At 41.2% G+C, this 20,893-nt stretch overlaps 2 protein-coding genes across 4 annotated transcripts in view; one reads left to right on the top strand and one right to left on the bottom strand.

Moving 5' to 3' along the window:
* Positions 1-3,353, bottom strand: part of NCKAP1L (NCK associated protein 1 like) — a 40,949-nt gene extending 37,596 nt beyond the window's left edge. The window contains exons 1-3 of one of the 2 annotated variants that reach the window (XM_047865411.1): positions 3,185-3,353; positions 1,972-2,082; positions 905-997 (exon numbers count right to left, since the gene is read on the bottom strand). In XM_047865411.1, coding sequence (XP_047721367.1) covers positions 905-997; positions 1,972-2,082; positions 3,185-3,286 — 306 coding nt within the window. In that variant the 5' untranslated portion in view covers positions 3,287-3,353. The remainder of the gene's footprint in view (positions 1-904; positions 998-1,971; positions 2,083-3,184) is intronic. The other variant, XM_047865412.1, reaches the window with a different exon arrangement.
* Positions 3,354-7,102: 3,749 nt separating this feature from the next.
* LOC125169720 (gametocyte-specific factor 1-like) lies at positions 7,103-13,666 on the top strand. 2 transcript variants are annotated; one of them, XM_047865419.1, is made up of 8 exons: positions 7,103-7,195; positions 8,175-8,270; positions 8,766-8,878; positions 9,320-9,440; positions 9,613-9,714; positions 10,885-10,951; positions 12,658-12,728; positions 13,493-13,666. In XM_047865419.1, exons 3-8 carry the CDS (start codon positions 8,786-8,788, stop codon positions 13,504-13,506), a joined length of 468 nt encoding a protein of 155 aa, XP_047721375.1. In that variant the 5' UTR covers positions 7,103-7,195; positions 8,175-8,270; positions 8,766-8,785; the 3' UTR covers positions 13,507-13,666. The 2 variants fall into 2 exon arrangements, with proteins under 2 accessions (XP_047721375.1, XP_047721374.1); XM_047865418.1 differs by lacking the exon at positions 8,175-8,270.
* The last annotated feature ends 7,227 nt before the right edge of the window (positions 13,667-20,893 follow it).

Genomic DNA, 20,893 nt, shown 5'->3' with positions numbered 1-20,893 from the left:
GAAATCTAAGAGAAGAATAGAATCATATTCATTGTAATATTCTTGAAATTTTTCAGATTTGTAATAAAATATTGGGGAATGGTACTTAAAATACTTGAATACTTAATGCTTAAACATATACACTGTAATAAATTAAAGCTAATCATAGTCTACTCCCACAGGTAGTTATTCCTAACAGTTAAATGTATAACATTCCAAATCTGCCCAAGTACATACTAACACTATATATATACACAAGCCTATGTATCCTTTTATTTATTTTTATTTTTTTAATGTTTATTTATTTTCGAGAGAGAGAGAGACAGCACAAGCAGGGAGGGGCAGAGAGAGGGGGAGACACAGAGTCTGAAGCAGGCTCCAGTCTCTGAGCTGTAAGCACAGAGCCCAATGCAGGGCTTGAACTCACAAACCGTGAGACCATGACCTGAGCTGAATCAGATGTTTAACCAACAGAGCCACCCAGGTGCCCCATAAATGAAATGTAATTATATCATACACTATAACTTGTTTTTCTTTAACCAAGATATCCTTCCACATCAGTACATATCCCTTACTTTTTCTTTTTTTTTTTTTAATTTTTTGTTTTACATTTATTTATTTTTGAGACAGAGAGAGACAGAGCATGAATGGGAGAGGGTCAGAGAGAGAGGGAGACACAGAATCCGAAACAGGCTCCAGGCTCTGAGCTGTCAGCACAGAGCCCGATGCGGGGCTCGAACTCACGGACTGCGAGATCATGACCTGAGCCGAAGTCGGTCGCCCAACCGACTGAGCCACCCAGGAGCCCCAATCCCTTACTTTTTCAAGAAATAATATTAAGAAACATAAATGAACATCTACTAAAGAAGGAATAGCCTCAGAAGGATAATGCCTATACTGGGGTCCTAGGCTAGAGAGAGCTCACCCGAAATTCCATGACATCCACAAATGACTGGTAGTAGTTGATGAGGAATCTAATTATCTCAGATTTTTCTCGATGTACTGGTCCTAAATGTTGCTGAGGGAAACACAAAGCAAAAATTTTAAAACACAAAAAACACAATTGTTCAAGGTAATCCAAAAAGAATAGGAGTCATGCCTAAAACATTCTTGAAAAGACTTGAAATACACTGACAGGCAAAGTTGGAAAATCTCCAATGCTCTGAAGGTCTTAAACAGAGGAGAGTCTTGGGGCGCCTGGGTGGCGCATTCGGTTAAGTGTCCGACTTCAGCCAGGTCACGATCTCATGGTCCGTGAGTTCCAGCCCCGCGTCAGGCTCTGGGCTGATGGCTCAGAGCCTGGAGCCTGTTTCCGATTCTGTGTCTCCCTCTCTCTCTGCCCCTCCCCCGTTCATGCTCTGTCTCTCTCTGTCCCAAAAATAAATAAACGTTGAAAAAAAAATTAAAAAAAAAAAAAAAACAGAGGAGAGTCTCTAGGTAAGATGATGCGTATAATCTTGACTTGATACAGAGTGCTAAATGAGAGGAAACTTCAAGGTCTCTTTCAGTCAAAGAGGCTTGCCATTTATATTAAAGTCAAAAGAAGCAGAATGAGAAGATGCTACACGTATAATGGTAAGAAATCTAGGGCTAATATTTAATGGAGGAGAACTAAGGAACATTCCACGAGATGCCTGATTCTCAGATAATCAGCAAGGAAACAGAGGGGGAAACAGGAACAACGGTAAAATAAATGTACCTTGCTGGGTTGATCAAGCTGTCTTCCTCTATAAGAACAAAGTGTTCTCATGAATCTTGCAACGGAGAAAGGGGCAATGCTTTGCTCTAGCTTACCCTGAGAGAATCCCATCTTATCTCAGAACTCTCAAGATTACAAGAGCCTAAAGCCCTGTGGTTGAGCCCAGGAAAACTAAAAGGAGGCTACTCTATCCCCTGCCAAGTTCAAAGAAAGGCAGTTAAAAGAGGAGAGTTCAAGCCATCCAAGCACAGAATTATTTCAGAGAACAGAGAGGAGAGGGATCATGTTCTCACCGTGCTGCTTCGGACATCAATGTTGGGAAATTTCTTGTTGATATACTTGAGAGAAGGTTCCATGGACTTTTCCAGTAAAAAAGGTGGCTTGGATTTGGGGTCTGAGCAAGTCTGCACCAATAAAGCACACTGTTTCAACCCTTTCTCCTGTCCCTCCAAACATACCCCTCCCTGCAGCATTCATTCTCACACAGTCTCATGGAAAGGGAATCTGAGAATTCATTATGAAAGCATTATGAAAGTCCACTGTTAAGTAGATGAGGAACAAGCTCCAAGACATGAAGCCAACTATCAGTAGAGCTGAACAACCTGAGTATCTTGTCTCACGGAGAAGAATTCAGCGAATTCAGCGTCTGCTGGGGCCCCAGCGCAAAGAGGAAGCTCTCTCCCCACCCTTCAGCTGAAGCCGGAAGGAGAAAAGCAGCTGCTCCTGAATTAGACTTCATGGGCAAGTGTGTCACAATTATGTCCATATCTAAGTATCTCACCCAGAGGGCATTTGTAGGAGTCACGGGGTCAGACAAACCATGTTCCTGGTGATTTATTTTATTACAAAATGCATAAAAGTTCCCTCTCCCTATTTTCTCTTCCAGAAACTCCCCACTCCCGCGCCTGTCTTTATCTCTTTACTTCCCTAGGCCCAACTCCTTGCCCCCCACCCATCCCCCACCCCACAGCCCCGCCTAGTCTCACTCTTGTCACCAGCCTCTCTCAACTCAACAGATCCTATCCTAAGCATACACACACAACCAGAGCATGAACTCTCAGACTCTAAGTATCTCAGAAGGCACCTACCCATATTTTATTGAAATATCTATTTTTTTCCTTTTAGGTAAGTACTTCCATGGAAAAGTTTTTGCCAGAGACCCAACTTTGGACGTCTTCAGAGTATGGGAGATCAACAATAAACAATGAGACCCAGAATTCTAGATCCCAGACCTTATTCAAGTGACTCAGAACAAAATTATTTCCTACCTCCATATGCCCAGCAGAAAGCAGACACTCTCATTGGGGCGAGAATCATATCGAGAAGGGGAAAGCCCTTAAAAAGAGCCTGCCGTTCTGCCTTCCAACACTGGCCGGCCTATGTAATCTGAGTGACTGAAGGCCAGTGGGAAAGAAGAGGAGTCTAGCCCCTGGAACTGCCAGCCACGGGGTCCCCTGCCCTACTGTTGCTGGAATAATTAGTACTGGCCCAGTTGTTCATGCTTACCTTCTTGATGTTATACATGCGGATGAGAACCCCCTGACCTCGATCATTCAGAATAGTGAGCTTCTCGGCTAATTTATGCTGGTAGGCAGAGGTCAAAGACATGATGGCCACCGAAAGAGAGGAGTATCCGGACAGCAATGCCGAATCTCCCCAAACACTTTCAGCTTGGGTGGTGACACCCCTTGGGCGGAGGGACCCAGCCTGGTTGGTGCGCTGGTCTTCCTGTAGCCTCTACAATTGGCTCATGGGGGAAAGCAGTCATTACAGCTCACAGGCCTTCAGAATCTTCTTGTGCTTCCTCTTGCACACTCAGCAGGAGACACTTCCTCTTTCTAGCTGTGTAGCATTTTTGGTAAGACTGTGAAGTTGGTGGAGGCAGGGGAGAGGGACAGGCTTTCAAGGCTCCTCACAGTCTAGCACCAACCTTTTTGGCCTTACCCCTTCACTAGAGTCCTATAAAAAGCTCTGCACCAGACAAACAAGTATCGACTACCCCACTCCCATCCACCTTTATGCTTTTTCTCTTTTATATATCCCCATCAAGAACACCTATATTAGGGGCGCCTGGGTGGCTCAGTCGGTTAAGTGTCCAACTTCAGCACAGGTCATGATCTCATGGTTTGTGAGTTCAAGCCCCATATCAGGCTCTGTGCTGATAGCTTGGAGCCTGGAGCCTGCTTCAGATTCTGTGTCTCCCTCTCTCTCTGCCTCTCCCCTGCTCATGCTCTGTCTCTCTCTGTCTCTCAAAAATAAATAAATGCTTTTAAAAAATTTTTAAAAAAAGGAACACCTATGTTATTCTCAGCTGAACCTTAGGCCTATCCATCTTTTAGGGCCCAGATTAAATCCCAAATCCTCCACATTATCCCTTCCAGTATCAAATACTATACAGAACACCATATTCTTCACTATATTTTTAAGTATATGACTTATCTCCCCCAACCACATCATAAGCCCCTTAATGACAGGAATTGTATCTAATACTTCTTCATATCTTTCACAATACTTTAATACAGTGATTCTTAAAATGTAGTCATATCAGCATCATCTAGAAACTTGTTAGAATGCATATTCCCAGGACCCACTCCAGACCTACTGAATCCAAAACTCTGGGGTAGGGTCCAGCACTCTGTGTTTCAATAAGCCTTCCAAGTAATTCCAATGTACTCTCAAGTTTGAGAACCACTGCTCTTGCATAAGAGTTCATTTATTTTTTTTAAGTTTATTTATTTATTTTGAGAGAGAGAACAGTCACACAAGTGGGGAAGGCACAGAGAGACAGTGCGAGAGAGAATCCAAAGCAGGCTCCACATTGTCAGAGCAGAGCCCGATGTGGGGCTTGAACTCACAAACTGTGAGATCATGACCTGAGCTGAAATGAAGAATTGGATGCTTAACCTACTAAGCCACCCAGGCCCGCATCTAGTACAATAGCTCTTAAAGGTGCTTAAGAAACTGAGGTCAATCCCTATCCTCTGAGATTCAGGATTGGTAACTCTGCAGTGAGGCCTAGAAATCTGCATTTCTAAGTACCATGGGAGGATTTGGTGCAAATATTCCATCAAATACATGTTGAGAAACACTGATCTAGAACACCACCTCTTGGACTCAACCACTTAGTAAAGATGCTGACTTGTTTGTTGAATTATTAAGACTAAATTGGGAAATAGGCCACATGAAGAACCATATTAACTGAGGTTAACAAGGGAAAAGTAATTAATAGACTTTAAATCTTAGAAGGCTGAATAAATTTTAGCACTAAAAAATTCTTGCCATTCTAACCAGGCCTTAGCTCCCTAATTCAAGAAAACCAACTCACTTTCATGTTTCTTTCAAGGAGAAAAGCAGAAAGTCCTCAGAAAAATTCTACATTAAACAGAGTTGTCTTCATATCTACTTCCTTTCCAATACCTTTTCTCCACTTTTCTTTTAAAAAAATTTTTAACGTTTATTTATTTGAGAGAGAGGGAAAGAGAGACAGAGCATGAGTGGGGGTGGGACAGAGAGAGAGGGAGACACAGAATCTGAAGCAGGCTCCAGGCTCCCAAGTGGTCATCAGCACAGAGCCTGATGCGGGGCTCGAACTCATGAACCGCAAGATCATGACCTGAGCTAAAGTCGGACCCTTAACTGACAGAGCCACCCAGGCACCCCCTTCCACTTTTCAATCATTCTCATTTGCCATATCCAGGGCTCTTACATTATTCCAATAAATCCTGGGATGGAGGGATAGGAGAGCTGATTGGCATTATTATATACAGATCTTAATATGTTTGTTCTCAAGATAATGTCTCTTTTAAAGAAACAAGATGACAGTGCTTAACACACAAAATTTCAAACATCCCTAAGGGAAACTTTATACTCCTGGAAAACAGAATCTGCCTTCCAGTTTTTTTACTAGATAGAATCCCTAGAAAGCTAGGGGCCTGGAATGAGGTGTTATTGGCCCTGAAGATTTGAATTACCCGCTATTCTCAAAGAAACCCAGGTTCTACTAAAGACATTGGTGGGATTTCTACTGGTCTTTCACCTTGATGGGGGAGATTAAGAGCAGTTGCTGAGGCACCAACAGGTAGGAAGCACAGCTGCCATATAGCCGCAGCCTTTTTTACAGGTTAGTATAGTTTCATTGGATCTTTTTCACTTGCATTTGTTATCCTCCTGAAAATTTTGTTGAAGACTCTCCATACCAAGCCAATCTTTTCTCCTGTTCCCGAATACATACTCCCCAACCCAGCAGGGACCAGCCTAGTAGTCTACCGTGAATGTGCCACATTCATTTCTGCCTTTCTCATGATGTGTGCTTTCCCTCTTGCTGACCCAAATCCTACTCGATCTTCTGGATCTGGCTCAAAGAGTCCTAAGTCCGGCCCTTGCTGAACTCCTGCGGTATTTGGTCACTAACACATATTTTACATCTAAATTAGGTCCCATCTTTGACTGCCTGTTTCATATTCTACTGCCACCCCAGCTGAACTGTAAGATTGCTGGAGACTGGAAAACACTTATTTGCTTGTATTTAGTATATGTGAAAACCCTACATTTTGGCATAGGACAGATTTTGGGCTTGAATGTAGTTGAGTCCAATGGACAAAGCCTTATGATTCAGAGGCAAGGAGCCCAGGTTATGGAGCCATAAAGCTTGAGTCCACATCCCAACTCTATCATTTAGCAGCTCTGATCCAGTTTCCCTGCCTGCAAAATGGAGATATTGATAACAGTTCCTACCAAAAGGAACTGTATTAAGGTCCTACACGCGAAGTGATGACCTAGTTATATACTAGGGACCCGGTACTTTAAGTGCTTTGTACGTATTACCTCAAATAATTCTAATGTTATTCAAACATGTGCTAGCTTTGTAACTTCAGGATCTCTCTCACTCACGGAGTTGGTTTCCTAATCTATAAAACCGTGGTGATTCCTCATATACCTGTAGAAGTGGTTACATGATATGGTGTTTGTAAACATTCAGCTCCAGGCCTGGTACGCTGGATTAAGAATGCCAAAAAGAAAGTAAAATTTGGGTGTTTTTAGTATGTGATGAGCTTATGTCACTTTCTGTGAAATTCTACTTGGCATCGCATAAAGAAAAAGGCCAGATTTAAAGATGGGACTAATTGTTCCAACTGGTAGACTTTAGAGAAACTTCATTGGAAAGACCATGCAGCAGTTCCTCCTGGAAACTGGAAGAACCCTTCTGAGGGTGGTTCAATTACCCCCGGGCAGGGCCTAGTAACCCCGGCTACAAGTCAGAATCCCCTGTGGAACTCTTTTAAAGCCACAGTTAGCCAGACCTCATGTGTGAAGATTCTGATCTGCTAGTTCTGGAAGATCTGTCACTTTAAAACTACTCAGTGATTTTCATGCACAACCAAGATTGAAAAACAGTCATTCAAGACTTAACTATGACATCAAAAACTTCCAAACCTCTTGAGAAACCATAGACCATATGGTGGGAGAAGAGGAATTGAGTAGCTTGAACAGAAAGTTGATTTACATCACTTGACAAAGGTACTTTGCTCTCCCTCACCCCAAACTTCTGCGAAATTTGCCTTGTTCTGACTTGTAGGATTGTTTCCCTCTTCAGATTCAGACACACTTCCCTTCAGATTCTTGAGAGACACTGCTTCAAGAATAACGTAAGAGGTCTCAAAGGCCTCTAGACTCAGCTTAATTGTCAAAGTAGCTTCGAGGCTACAACACTCTCGCCAAGTCTAATACGTATTAAATCAAATGGCCTCCATTATAGTCTTGGCCTCCCAACATGGGATATTCAGCTATCGATAATTAGACGAATGGTCCAAGCTTACCAATTCTTGCTGCCACTTTTGAAGCACTCTTTGTTAAGACCAGCCTTATCAGTCTGATCAAACTTTATACTTTTCTAGGCTGCTGGATAAAATAAGGGTTTGGGGTTATCTGAAGAGTACATTTTAGTATTAAAGCTCTTCTTCTATTATCTTTAAGAATCTAAAGATAACTGTATGATACTGGATTATACTGCAGGTGTTATTTTCCAGAAAGCCAATTCACTTTATAGTAAGTGTTCGTGGCTCTAATATTACCATTAACATGCAGTGTAAGCTTGAAAGAGCCACCCTGGCTTGCGTTCCTGAAAGGCACCTGAGTGTAAATCCCTGGACTTAATCATCTAAATGCTCTCAGGAAAATCTGACATTTAACAGTCTAGCTCTGTGCCCTTTGTCTATGCCCTAGGCATGATCCAAAGCAGAATTGAAATGGGCTATTCTAGGCACTTTTCTATCCTTCCTTCTTATGCCACTCTGCCTTGATCCTTCCCCCCCCCCCCCATCTCAATCAGACTATGCTGTCCCTGCTTTGCAGAAATCTCAGCTGTAGCTGTTGCCTGGAAACTTGGGAGTCCTTGAAGTGAATGTCTCCTAGGATAGCTAAAGACAGCTAGCCATAAGGGAAAGTAGGCCTCCTATTGGCAGTCAAATGTGGCAGATTTGAGATGATATATTCTTAGTTCTTTCTAGGAGTCTTCATATGCTGATACGTACAACTTTAAAGATTTCAGACTGGCATTCGCAGATAATCATAAAGTAGCCTGAACTTGAACATGGTACTGTTTATTCTTCTATTCCCCTCTCCCCAAAAGGGCTATGCTGATCTGACAAGTAGCATCTTTGTCTAGCAAAGGGCTTAATTTAGATAGATTTGGCAAAGAGAAGGAAGGGAGCAATGCTGAACTGTAAAGGAACCAGCTGCCCTGGCCTTGCTTTCCTGAACACTCAAGCTGATGGTGCTGAATTTCATCTTACCCCAGTACTGTGAGCTTTCCAAAGAGCCTTGTCTGTTTAATACTCTATTTGGGGGGCACAGAATTCTATTCAAAAGAATCTATAAGACTAAAATATATGTATAAATGTTAAGTTTTAGTTTTCCAAGGCATGTAAGCCGTGAAGTTCTCCTATTAGCTGACTAGGCTATTGCTTTAGACATGCAAAACTTTCATAGGGAGATACCCATATCTTTGCCTCTTTTTTTGAGAACAGAAAGTAGGCCTATGTCAAAACTACTTGATCTTAAATGTCAATATTTTCTTTGTCAACCCAAGGTTCCTACTATTTAGGCCTCATGGAGCCAGAAGTCCTAGAAATATGTCCTTATGACCCAAACCACAGGATGCCAGCCAGCAGGTTACAGTACCACCTGGCATCATGTAGAAAGGTATGTTTTCCTGGTTAATACAAAATATTGGGATACCTCGGTGGCTCGGTCGGTTAAGCATCCCACTCTTGGTTTCAGCTCGGGTCATGATCTCAGTTTGTGAGTTCCAGTCCTGCATCAGGCTCTGTGCTGATGGTGTGGACCCTGCTTGGGATTCTCTCTCTCCTTCTCTCCCTCTCTCAATCTCTCTCTCTCTCTCTCTCTCTCTCTCAAATAAATAAATAAACTTTTTAAAAAATGTTAAATCACTGGTGGAAGAAATATAAGCTCAATATAAAAAGTTAAAAGATTAAAAAAAAAAAAAACAAGCTTCTGACCATACGTAGCACTTAGCAGTTCTTAATGTTGGAAATGGTTTGTCTTCAGCATTTCCTGAAAGGAATGGAGGGTAGAATACAGGCAAAACCCAATAGCCATTTCACAAGAGCCTTTTTCTTTTAGAAAAATCTGAAGATAGCTAAAAAGATGGCTAATTGCAAATATAATGCTTGTCATGTGGTCCCAATCAAAAGGCTCAAGGAACATGAGGCTAACTGTGTCAATAGAACTGCTGTAGATGATGGTAAGTCTTTTTTTGGGGGGGGTGGGGGGGAGGATAGATGAGTGGCATCAAGTTCTATTGCCCCTTGCCCTCCATATTTCATAACTAGGGAAGTCTTAGCCCACTAAGAGGAATGAAAAACAAAAGGAAGTTTCTGATCTGCTTCTACAACTTCTGATCTGCTTTATTTCAGAGCCATTTAATCTTCCAAAGGTTATTTCTCCGAGTTTGGAGCCAAATGAAAAACTTTCTAATACTGCCAATCAGATTCTAGACCCTGATGTCTGGAACATAGGTGAGCAAGGGTGAAACAGTGAACACAGCCATAAGTGAAGGCTTGGACTCTAAGTCCTTCATAGCTGATAAGTACTGTAGTCCTGGATAAATTAAGTCTTAATACTCCTCCCACAAAATCCTTCAACACAGTCAAATAAATCTGGGAATTTCATCTGCATCTGGAGAAGCAACCCAGCAAAAAGGGATCTAGTTAAAACCAAAAATCATTTATAACAGCTTAAAGAATCTTACCTTACCAATATCTGGTCACTTTCCATAGAAAAAAGTATTGGTATAAATTGAAACTTGTAGTCTAAAAGGTTTGGATTTATCCCATCTCAAGTGATATCCTTTCTCTAAAATGTAGCATGCCATAAAGAATTCACTAGTTTTTCAGTCAGTCTAGGTTCAGCTATATGCTGTGGCCATAAGGAAAGTTACTTCTCAACCACATCTCCCTCACCTATAAAGGTATAACACCTACCTTATAAGATAAGTATTAAATAAAGATGTATGTGTGTATTAGAATAATGCAAGTTCCTTTAACAGATAAAGTTCAGGTTGTGTTGATATCCTGGTTTAACACAACAGAAGTTTCCTTGTGTAACCCAATGCAAGCATTCAGTGGGGACGGTGGATTGAGACCACAGGCTCTTTTCATCTGTGACTGTCACCTTCCACGCTTGGCTTCCCAAACTGCCACAAAAAGACAGTGGAGGTGCGGGTGCCTCTTAAGCAGCTTGACCCAGAAGAAAATACTTCCACTCACATTCCATTGGCAAAAACTAATCATATGGCCACACCTAAGGTAAAACTGGTGGGAACGTTGTCCCTGGCAGCACAAGTGATTCCCAGCAACAACTATGGAAGAGAGATTCAAATCTCTGCTGCCAACTAGCTTTCTCTGCAACAATCTAAAAATGCTTAGTACTGGGGCACCTGGGTGGCTCAGTCGGTGGGGTGTCTGACTCTTCAGGTCATGGTCTCACAGTTCATGGGTTCGAGCCCTGCATCGGGCTCCATGCTGATGGGGCAGGGCCTGCTTGGGACTCTCTCTCTCTCCCTCTCTCTGCTCCTTCAGCATGCGTTCCTCTCTCTCTCATAAAATAAATAAACTTTAAAAAAATTAAAAATTAAAAAAAATGCTTAGTACTTGTATCACATCTCCATCCTCTCTCCTCCTTTCTAGATAACACATATCATTCTCCTTTATTTGTACTTAAGACATTTGCTCCAAAAATGCTGGTTTGTGAAAGGTAAGATAAATCATCTTACAGAAGTCATTGGAATAGTAGGGTGCCTGGTAGCTCACTCAGCTGAGTGTGTAGATTTTGGCTCAGTAATGATCCCAGGGTCATGGGATTAAGCCCCACATTAGGCTCTGTGCTGAGCATGGAACCTAAGATTCTCCCTCTCTTTCTCTCTCTCTCCCTTTGCCTCTCTCCCTCGCTTGCATACTCTCTCTAAAAAAAATTTTTAAAGTTATTGGAACAGAGAGAAAAATACCTTTAAGTTCAATTCTTTTTTTTTTTTTCAAAGCTTATTTTATTTTTGGGACAGAGAGAGAGAGACAGAGCATGAACGGGGGAGGGGCAGGGAGAGAGGGAGACACAGAATCGGAAACAGGCTCCAGGCTCTGAGCCATCAGCCCAGAGCCCGACGCGGGGCCCGAACTCCCGGACCGGGAGATCGTGACCTGGCTGAAGTCGGGCGCTTAACCGACTGCGCCACCCAGGCGCCCCTAAGTTCAATTCTTAAAGCTAGATGGCCACTACATCATAGACCTGGCAGATGCCTAAACTTCAATTATAAATGTTTAAAAACCTATACTCATGGGCTCTGAGTACCTCCATTCCCTCCCTAAGGCTCCACTTAGGACTTTAATCCATTAAGGACTTGATTACACAGGTTGTCAATTCTATCTTAGATTTTCAAAAATAAAAAAAAAACAATTCCTAAAATTGTAAAGGGAAAATAATTATTATACTACACATGAACCAACCTAACAAGGATCCCCAACCTAACAAGCTTGAAGGGCACATCTAAGAGTTAGAGAAGCCAGGGCACTTGGGTGGCTCAGTAGGTTAAGCATCTGACTCTTGGTTTTGGCTCAGGTCATGATCTCTTGGGTAGTGAGTTTGAGTCCCACACTGGGCTCCGTGCTGACAGTGCAGAGCCTGCTTAGGATTCTCTCTCTCTCCCTCTCTTTCTGTCCCTCCCCTGCTCTCTCTTGCTCTCTCTCTTAAAATAAAATAAGTAAACTAAAAAACAAGAGTTAGAGGGGCACCTGAGTGGCTCAGTTGGTTAAGTGTCTCACTTCAGCTCAGGTCATGATCTCATGGTTCATGGGTTCAGGCCCCGTATCAGGCTCTGTGCTGACAGCTCAGAGCCTGGAGCCTGCTTCAGATTCTGTGTCTCCCTCTCTCTCTGCCCCTCCCTACTCGAATGTACTCTGTCTCTGTCTCTCAAAAATAAATAAGACATTAAAAAAATTAAAAAAATAAAAAGAGAGAGAGAGAAGCCATCAATGGAATTACCCACCACATGTACAGGGGTATGGGAAGTACAAAGGGACTGTATAAACAGAAGCTTGCATGAAGTCAATAATTCCTACTCTGACAATCATATCAACCATTTGTGATAAAGTAATTTTAATCTCTGGGGCACCTGGGTGGCTCAGTCAGTTAAGCATCTGACTTGTGACGTTGGCTCAGGTCATGATCTCACAGTTTGTGAGATGGAGTCCCACACCAGGCTCTGTGCTGACAGCTCAGAGCCTGCTTGGGATTCTTTCTCTCCCTCTGCCCCTCCCCCACTCATGCACACTCTCCCTTTCTCTTTCCCAAAATAAATAAATAAACCTTTTTTATAAAGTGATTTTAATCCCCTAGAACTGGTTATCTAAACTAAATCTTCAGTGCTGGTCTCCAACTAATTTTCCTTTTTTGGTTATCTTCTACAGTGACTCAAGAGACATAAAAAAAGAGACTATGGATGAAAAACATCCTAACAACTATAAGTCCTGGAGAAAAGGTAGAGTAACTTTTTTAAACTAGTGGGTCCCTGGGTGGCTCAGTCAATTAAGTGTCTGACTCTTGATTTATGCTCAGGTCATGACCTTGGGGTCATGAAGTCAAACCCCAAGTCGGACTCCGCACTGGGTGTGGAGCCTGTTTAAGATTCTCCCTTTCAGGGCACCTGGGTGGTTCAGTGGGTAGAGCATCCGACTTCGGCTCAGGTCATGATCTCGCGGTTTGTGAGTTCGCGCCCCGCGATGGGCTCTGTGCTGACAGCTCAGAGCCTGGAGCCTGCTTTGGATTCTGTGTCTCCCTCTCTCTCTGCCCCTCCCCCACTCACACTCTGTCTCTCTCTCCTTCAAAAATAAATAAACATTTAAAAAACAAAAAAGATTCTCACTTTCCTTTTCCCTCTGCCCCTGCCCCTCTCACACTTAGGCTTGCACTTGCAGTCTCTCAAAAAAAAAAAAAAACTATCAATATCATAGTTCTATGATATTAACATAGTTTTAACTAATCACTAATGTCGTATTCTAAATCTTCAAAGTTTCTTAGACAAACTTTTATTCTTTAAAAAAATAAACCATATTTTCTATTCTAAGTCCTTCTCCACACCAAATAGTAGAATGCAAGGAAAGTCCCAATGGCTTTAAGTCAGAGTATGGAGAAAGAGCTGTCTAAAACTCTATTTGAAATGCAACTAACACATACCGAGCTTAGGTCTTCTATAAAAACACTATAAAAAATGGCACTACTTTAATGTTCTCTTTCTACCCATAGGTCAGAAAAACTGATGGAGAAGCTGTGGATTAAAGAGCCAGCAGACAGAAAATGTATTGTCCTTTTTCAAACTTTGGGGAAATCTTAACTGTGAAGTTTTAGATAACAACTCCAGTCATTGTTGGCATCTTAGTATGTTTTTATTTATTTAAATAAAGAATATCCTTCCTGTGACCGGCTTCATTTGGTTTTTTAGTCTTCCTTGTTTTCATATCCTCATTTGTCAACCAAAAGGCTAGAGGGCTTTTTTGCCTATTTCCCTTATTAGTGGAGGAAATGCAGTAACCTTAATCATATCCTTTTTTGTTTTTCTTTTTTTACCATTTATTCAGTTTTAAGAGAGAGAGACAGAGCGTGAGCAGGGTAGGGGGGCAGAGAGAGAGACACAGAATCTGAAGCAGGCTCCAGACTCCGAGCTGTCAGCACACAGCCAGACGTGGGGCTCGAACTCACAAACCATGAGATCATGACCTGAGCTGAAGTTGGACACTTAACCGACTGAGCCACCCAGGCGCCCCCTTAATCAGATTCTTTATCCTCCGATTATTTTTCTCCTACTCCAAGTCATGTACTACATGACCATCAGATCAACCTTCTTCAATTAATTTTGTACAAACCTTCCATGTTTAAAAGATACAGTTTTGGGGAATGAAAACTGGTGCAGCCACTCTGGAAAACAATATGGAGGTTCCTCAAAAAATTAAAAATAGAACTACCCTACAACCCAGCAATTGCACTACTAGGTACTTATCCAAGGGATACAGGGGTGCTATTTCTAAGGGACACATGCACCCCCATGTTTACAGCAGCACTATCAATAATAGCCAAAGTATGGAAGAGCCCAAATGTTCATCGATAGATGAATGGATAAAGAAGATGTGGTATGTATGTGTGGTATGTATATATATATATATATATATATATATATATATATATATATATATACACGCACACACACACACACACACAATGGAGTATTACTGGGCAATCAAAAAAAATGAAACCTTGCCATTTGCAACTACGTGGATAGAACTATAGGGTATTATGCTAACCGAAATTAGTCAGTCAGAGAAAGACAAATATATGATTTCATCATACGAGGGCTTTAAGATACAAAACAGATGAACATAAGGGAAGGGAAGCAAAAAAATATATAAAAACAGGAAAGGGGATAAAACATAGACTCTTAAATATGGAGAACAAACAGGATTACTAGAGGGGTTGTGGGAGAGGGGATGGGCTAAATGGGTAAGGGGCATTAAAGAATCTACTTCTGAGATCATTGTTGCACTATATGCTTAGATGTAAATTAAAAAAATAAAACTTCAAAAAGAAGTAAAAAAAAAAAAAAGGATACAGTTTTTAGGAGCATCTGACTCAGTCAGTAGAGCATGTGACTCTTGATCTCAGGGTTGTGAGTTTAAGCCCCATGCAAACAAAAAAGATATCGTTTTTATGAGAAGCTGAGTCTGGAGCATGTCTCCAAATCTCCCTTCTTAACTCTATAGAAGTCAGGTTATTCCAATCTTATATACACCTTATTCTTTGCTACTCTGTTCATTTTTAAATGTTACCCCTTGCCCTTCAACCATTGAAATCTCTTTCTAGCTGGTTTTTTTTTTTTTTAAGGCTAATTCTTATGCCTCACCACATTTAAACTTACCAGGTGTCCAACCTCAACCATACCACAAATCTTCACAAGAGAAGTCAGAATCACATGCTGCTTTGTATTTGCTATACCATATATCACTAGCCTGGTGCTATGCATCTAGGAGATATTCACATACTTGGTGCTTAAACTGAATCAAGACCCAATTTATAACAGGCCAAAATTTGTTCCTTTTAAGCTGTTGTTTTTGTTTTTTGTTTTTTGTTTTTTGCAGCTAGCTAATTTTAAAATGACTTCAGGGACACCTGGGTGGCTCAGTCTGTTAAACGTCTGACTTCAGCTCGGGTCATGATCACATGGTTCATGGGTTCCAGCCCCGCATAGGGCTCTATGCTGACAGCTCAGAGCCTGGAGCCTGCTTTGGATCCTGTGTCTCCCTCGCTCTCTGCCCCTCCCTGGCTTGTGCTCTGTCTCTCTCTCTCTCTCAAAAATGAATAAACATTAAAAAAATTTTTTTAAATAATGACTTTTTTTTGCTAGTTTACTGATTAGTTCAAGTATAGTTAGACTTACAATTAAAAGTAGAAATTATAATCAAATGGATATTTTCTGACCCTATGAGACTTATTCCTACCTAAATACTTTCTAGATCCTTTTCAGATGATCTTTTTCTCCCCTTTAAAGCAGAAAATAGAAGGGAGAAAAACTAGATACCTACAGAATCTAGCACATTCTAGTATACTTTGTACAAAGGAGGGCTACTGACTTGCTCCCTTGTATTTACCTAATATAAACAAGATTTTCATCTAAGGCCTTACACAGATTTTGAATTTTTTAAATTACACTTTGGTATATTAACACCAAACTATATGAAAATTAAAATGTTTTCTAGGTGGAGCACCTGGGTGGCTCAGTTGGTTAAGCATCCAACTTCAGCTCAGGTCATGATCCCATGGTTTGTGAGTTCAAGCCCCATATTGGACTCTGTGCTGACAGCTCAGAGCCTGGAGGCTGCTTCAGATTCTGGGTCTCCCTCTCTCTCTGCCCCTCCCCAGCTCACAGTCTCTATCTCTCTCTTTCTCTCAAAAATAAATAAACCTTCGGGGTGCCTGGGTGGCTCAGTCGGTTGGGCGGCCAACTTCGGCTCAGGTCATGATCTCTCAGTCTGTGAGTTCGAGCCCCACGTCGGGCTCTGTGCTGACAGCTCAGAGCCTGGAGCCTGTTTCAGATTCTGTGTCTCCCTCTCTCTGACCCTCCCCCGTTCATGCTCTGTCTCTCTCTGTCTCAAAAATAAATAAACGTTAGGGGCGCCTGGGTGGCACAGTCGGTTAAGCGTCCGACTTCAGCCAGGTCACGATCTCGCGGTCCGTGAGTTCGAGCCCCGCGTCGGGCTCTGGGCTGATGGCTCAGAGCCTGGAGCCTGTTTCCGATTCTGTGTCTCCCTCTCTCTCTGCCCCTCCCCCGTTCATGCTCTGTCTCTCTCTGTCCCAAAAAATAAAATAAACGTTGAAAAAAAAAATTTTTTTTTAAATAATAAATAAATAAATAAATAAACCTTTGAAAAAAACTTTGGTAAGAAAATGTTTCCTAGGAAAAATAGCCCAAAAGACAAAGATGTCTTCCTTTACCATATTTTAGGTATATGGTATCGTCCCCTAAAAAGCCATGTAGTCTTAATTGATTGGTGTGACCACATAATTTTTCCTTCAAACCAGGATACTCTTGAGCATGAAGGGGGGGAACAATAATTATCCTAGGATAACAACAGCAACAACACGTTGGCCACCCTAGTCTTAAGGGATAAAACATCATTAATTAGGCAGCTGCCATTCAAAATATAGATGTCAGATCTACTCAAATCTCACTTTGAGAAGTTTTGAGTTCATTGGAGGAAGGCACAATAGAAACTAAAATATCTTTTTTTTTTTTTTTTGGCCTTTGACGTAACATTTGGTCAAAGCTTTGAAAGTAAACAAACTTATGGAAAAATACTTAAAAGGAAAAAAAAAAGCAAAGTTTCAAAGTAACTGCCTCAAAGCCTGCCTAGATCCCCAAAGTCTTAACTATTCCCCCATACTCCCATAACAGGTAGTGTATGTCTCCATTTAATGTCCCTTCATTCTGATTTATTATTATTTTACTATAAGGTGCTTTAGGAGAGACATGATCTTGACTATGTAACAGTTCTGTACCTACAAAAAAAAAAGAGAAATCAAAGTTGCTGAACATGAAGAATCTATATAGACATGGGGTATAAAGAAGACTCAGTGCCCTGGATTAAATATTTATACTGAATAAATCAATCTTTCAAAAACCTTGGTAACCAGAATCACTCATTTTCACCAAAAAGTCCTAACGAGGCAATTTAAATTGTATTTATGTAATGCTAACAAGCCTTCCTAGCTATGAAGTTTCTTCCCTACAATCACGTTTAGGATTTCTACTCTTACATTCACAGCATGATGGGGAAACCATTGCTAAGGCCCATTACTCATGTCATAATGTACCAAACTATAGCTCATTGGTTCCCCAGCTTTATCTTGTTGGTCCATACTTCTTGACCTTTCTGTGCAGGCTTCCCAAGCAACTGTGGTATAAAACGAGGAAAGGACAAATCTCCAATATTTCTTCTTCCCACGTTTTCTTACAAGGTAGATGATGTCTCACAGTTGTCCTAACAGCTCCTGACAAAATACACCTGTGCTCTAAAATAATCAAGTATCTACTGTGCTTGCCACACTATGTTAAGAACTACAGTGGCGTGGTCCATTATAAAGGAACAATGTTGACAGTAAGAGTATAAGGCAATGGTTCTCCAACTTTCGTGGGTATCAAAATCACACGAAGGCCTTGCTAAAACACAGATGAAAGGACATCTCACCCGAGCTTCTGATTCAGTACGTCTGTGGTAAGTCCTAAGAACTGGCATTTTCTCAAGTTCCTAAGTGATACTGATGCTGCAATTTGGGACCACACTTTGAGAACCACTGATCTAATACCCAGTTTAAGTGCTAGGAAGGGAGGAGGGTGGAAGGAGGTTATAAGAAAACATAAGAACTTAATCCCAGGCAAACATTAGGTTTCAGAGAAAAAAATGACCCTTGGGTGACATTTTTATTTTTATCTTTTTTGTTTTATTAATAATTTATTTACTTTTTAATTTACATCCAAGTTAGTTAGCATATGGTGCAACAGTGATTTCAGGAGTGGATTCCTTAATGCCCCTTACCCACTTAGCCCATCCCTCCTCCCACAACCCTTCCAGCAACGCTCTGTTTGTTCTCTATATTTAAGAGTCTCTTCTGTTTTGTCCCTTCCCTGTTCTTATATTATTTTTGCTTCCCTTCCCATATGTTCATCTGTTTTGTATCTTAAAGTCCTCATAAAACATTTGACGTTTTTAAAAATAACAGATCAGAATGACAGTAGAATTTTAGAACTGTTCAGTGCAAGATTAGTCCTTTATGTAATTTTTAGTGGGTAAAATTTCTTTAATATAATTCTGCCATTCTACCACCTTTTCAACAAACTTCTTTTAAGCAGTTCCATTTCCTCACCGATTTGTTCATAAGCCAAGTGATACTCACAATGGTTTGCAAACTTTGACTTACAATTTACATCTTAGCTGCCAGCATCAGAAACAGTGTGAGGAGCTATTTGTTGCTGACTCCTGGAAAAAGAACTAGCTGGAAGTCACGGAAAACAGAGAGAAGAGATTTCTCAAGCCCACTGGTAACTGTTATAGGCAATGTGGATTACATAGGTATATGACATTTATATATTAAGCCACAGAATTAAAGTACAAATTTTTCAAAAATCGCTATTTTTTTTTAATGTTTGTTTATTTTTGAGAAAGAGCCCGAGTACAAGCCGGGGAGGGGCAGAGAAAGACGGAGACACAGAATTCGAAGCAGGCTCCGGGTTCTGAACTGTCAGCACAGAGCCCAATGTGGGGCTTGAACCTACAAGCTGTGAGATCATGACCAGAGCCAAAGTCAGACGCTTAACCAACTGAGCCACCCAGGGACCTCTAAAAATCACTATTTTTATTCACCCTTTATTATCCTGTGTTTCTTGAGCTTAATATTGGTTATTATTCAATCCAAACTCCCACTAGGGACTCTTCTTTAAACATAAATTTATTTTCTTTGGCCCCCTGCTGGCAGCACTTCTCCCTGCTACTTTCCCTGAAAAATTGTAACCAGGCCCAACTTTTCACCCTCCTCTACAGCAATACTTCCCAATCTATCCTCATCAGTAAGAACATCTATTATGATCCCCTAGCTCTCTCATTTTGAAACATTTTGCAACTGTATTTATTGAATAGTTTTCCTATTTTTTTAATTTATTTTTGAAGAAGAGAGAGAGAGCATGAGCAGGGGAGGAGCAGAGAGAGAGGGAGACACAGAGTCCGAAGCAGGCTCCAGGCTCTGAGCTGTCAGCACAGAGCCCGACGTGGGGCTCAAACTCACGAACCGCAAGATCATGACCTGAGCAGAAGTTGGATGCTCAACCAACTGAGCCACCCAGGTGCCCCAATAACTTTCCTATTTTTAATTATGCACTTAACTACTGACCGGCATCTATAATTAGATAAGAGAATCAGGATTTTGTTGACAGCACTCAAGCCAGAAACAAAGAAATTTAATATTTTAGTCTTCCAGTGGGCTAAAGTTTCAGTTTTATTGGGCTATCTCAAACACTGAAACTCCCAAAGAATCTCAAGGACTACTGGAGTTCCTTCCATCCTAAAAGCTGAGAAAACTAATTTTCTAACAAAGATTTGTTTTTTTAATCACTAGGGTACAGATCTGTCTTTATAGTCATTAGTCCAGAGTGTTTGTTTTTACCTTATAATTAGTTCAAAAATATAATCTATAGGGGCATCTGGGTGGCTCAGTCAGTTAAGCACCAGACTCTTGATTTCGGCTCAGGTCATGATCTCACGGTTCGTGAGTTGGAGTTCCATGTCCAGCTCCTTGCTCACGGTGCAAAGCCTGCTGGGGATTCTCTCCCTCTCTCTCTGCCCTCCTCCCATCCCAAGCATGAGCACACACACATGCTCTCTCTCTCAAAATAAATAAACTTTTTAAAAAATTTAATATACATAATCTATAATTTAAGGACAAATGCTAGCCTATTATCAGAGAGAACCAGCCAGGATCAGATTCGGTTTATGGTATTAATCCTAGCTAGCTTCTAGCTCCTAGACTAACCCTGTGTAAATGCCTTGGTTTGTTTTTTTCCCTTTTCAAATATATTCAACCTGGCTGAAAAGCCAGTCTGAAAGACAACTCAGCAGGGATCTTAGATAAAGCAGGAACTTTCTAGGTTGGAGATGAATGAACAAAGCATTTAAGACTAGAAAGAATAGACGTGTGGCGCATTTTTATTTTAAAATCTCCACTGAAAGTTGGGGGGGGAGTTTGTTTACAAGTTGGTGGGCTTGTTCACTCCTGCTAAATGGAACAGCTTTCTCAGCTGAGGATCCTGTCACCCTGACGCATTACTGAATGCAGTGAAGCCTGACTTTGGATTCTGGTTTGGAACCCACCCACCCCTTCCATCCTCTCAAGCCCTAGCTCTTCCTCAGAAATTTCAGTCTGCAGGTATCTGAAAAGTACTTATGGGTCACAGTAACAATGTCAACAATTTTACCAGCTTACTGCAATTTGAAGCCTGAAAAATCACATTTCACTTCAAATCACATTGGCCCCACCAATCTGCACGAATGATGTGATAAATTAAGAGGTTTAGAATTTCAGAAAGGTTACCTTAAGATATTCGTAACA

This window comes from Prionailurus viverrinus, chromosome B4 (genome assembly GCF_022837055.1).
Source record: "Prionailurus viverrinus isolate Anna chromosome B4, UM_Priviv_1.0, whole genome shotgun sequence".
Classification (NCBI taxonomy): Eukaryota; Metazoa; Chordata; class Mammalia; order Carnivora; family Felidae; genus Prionailurus; species Prionailurus viverrinus.
The sequence above is the reverse complement of the archived record's forward strand: the minus strand, read 5'-3'. Positions and strand labels throughout refer to the sequence as shown.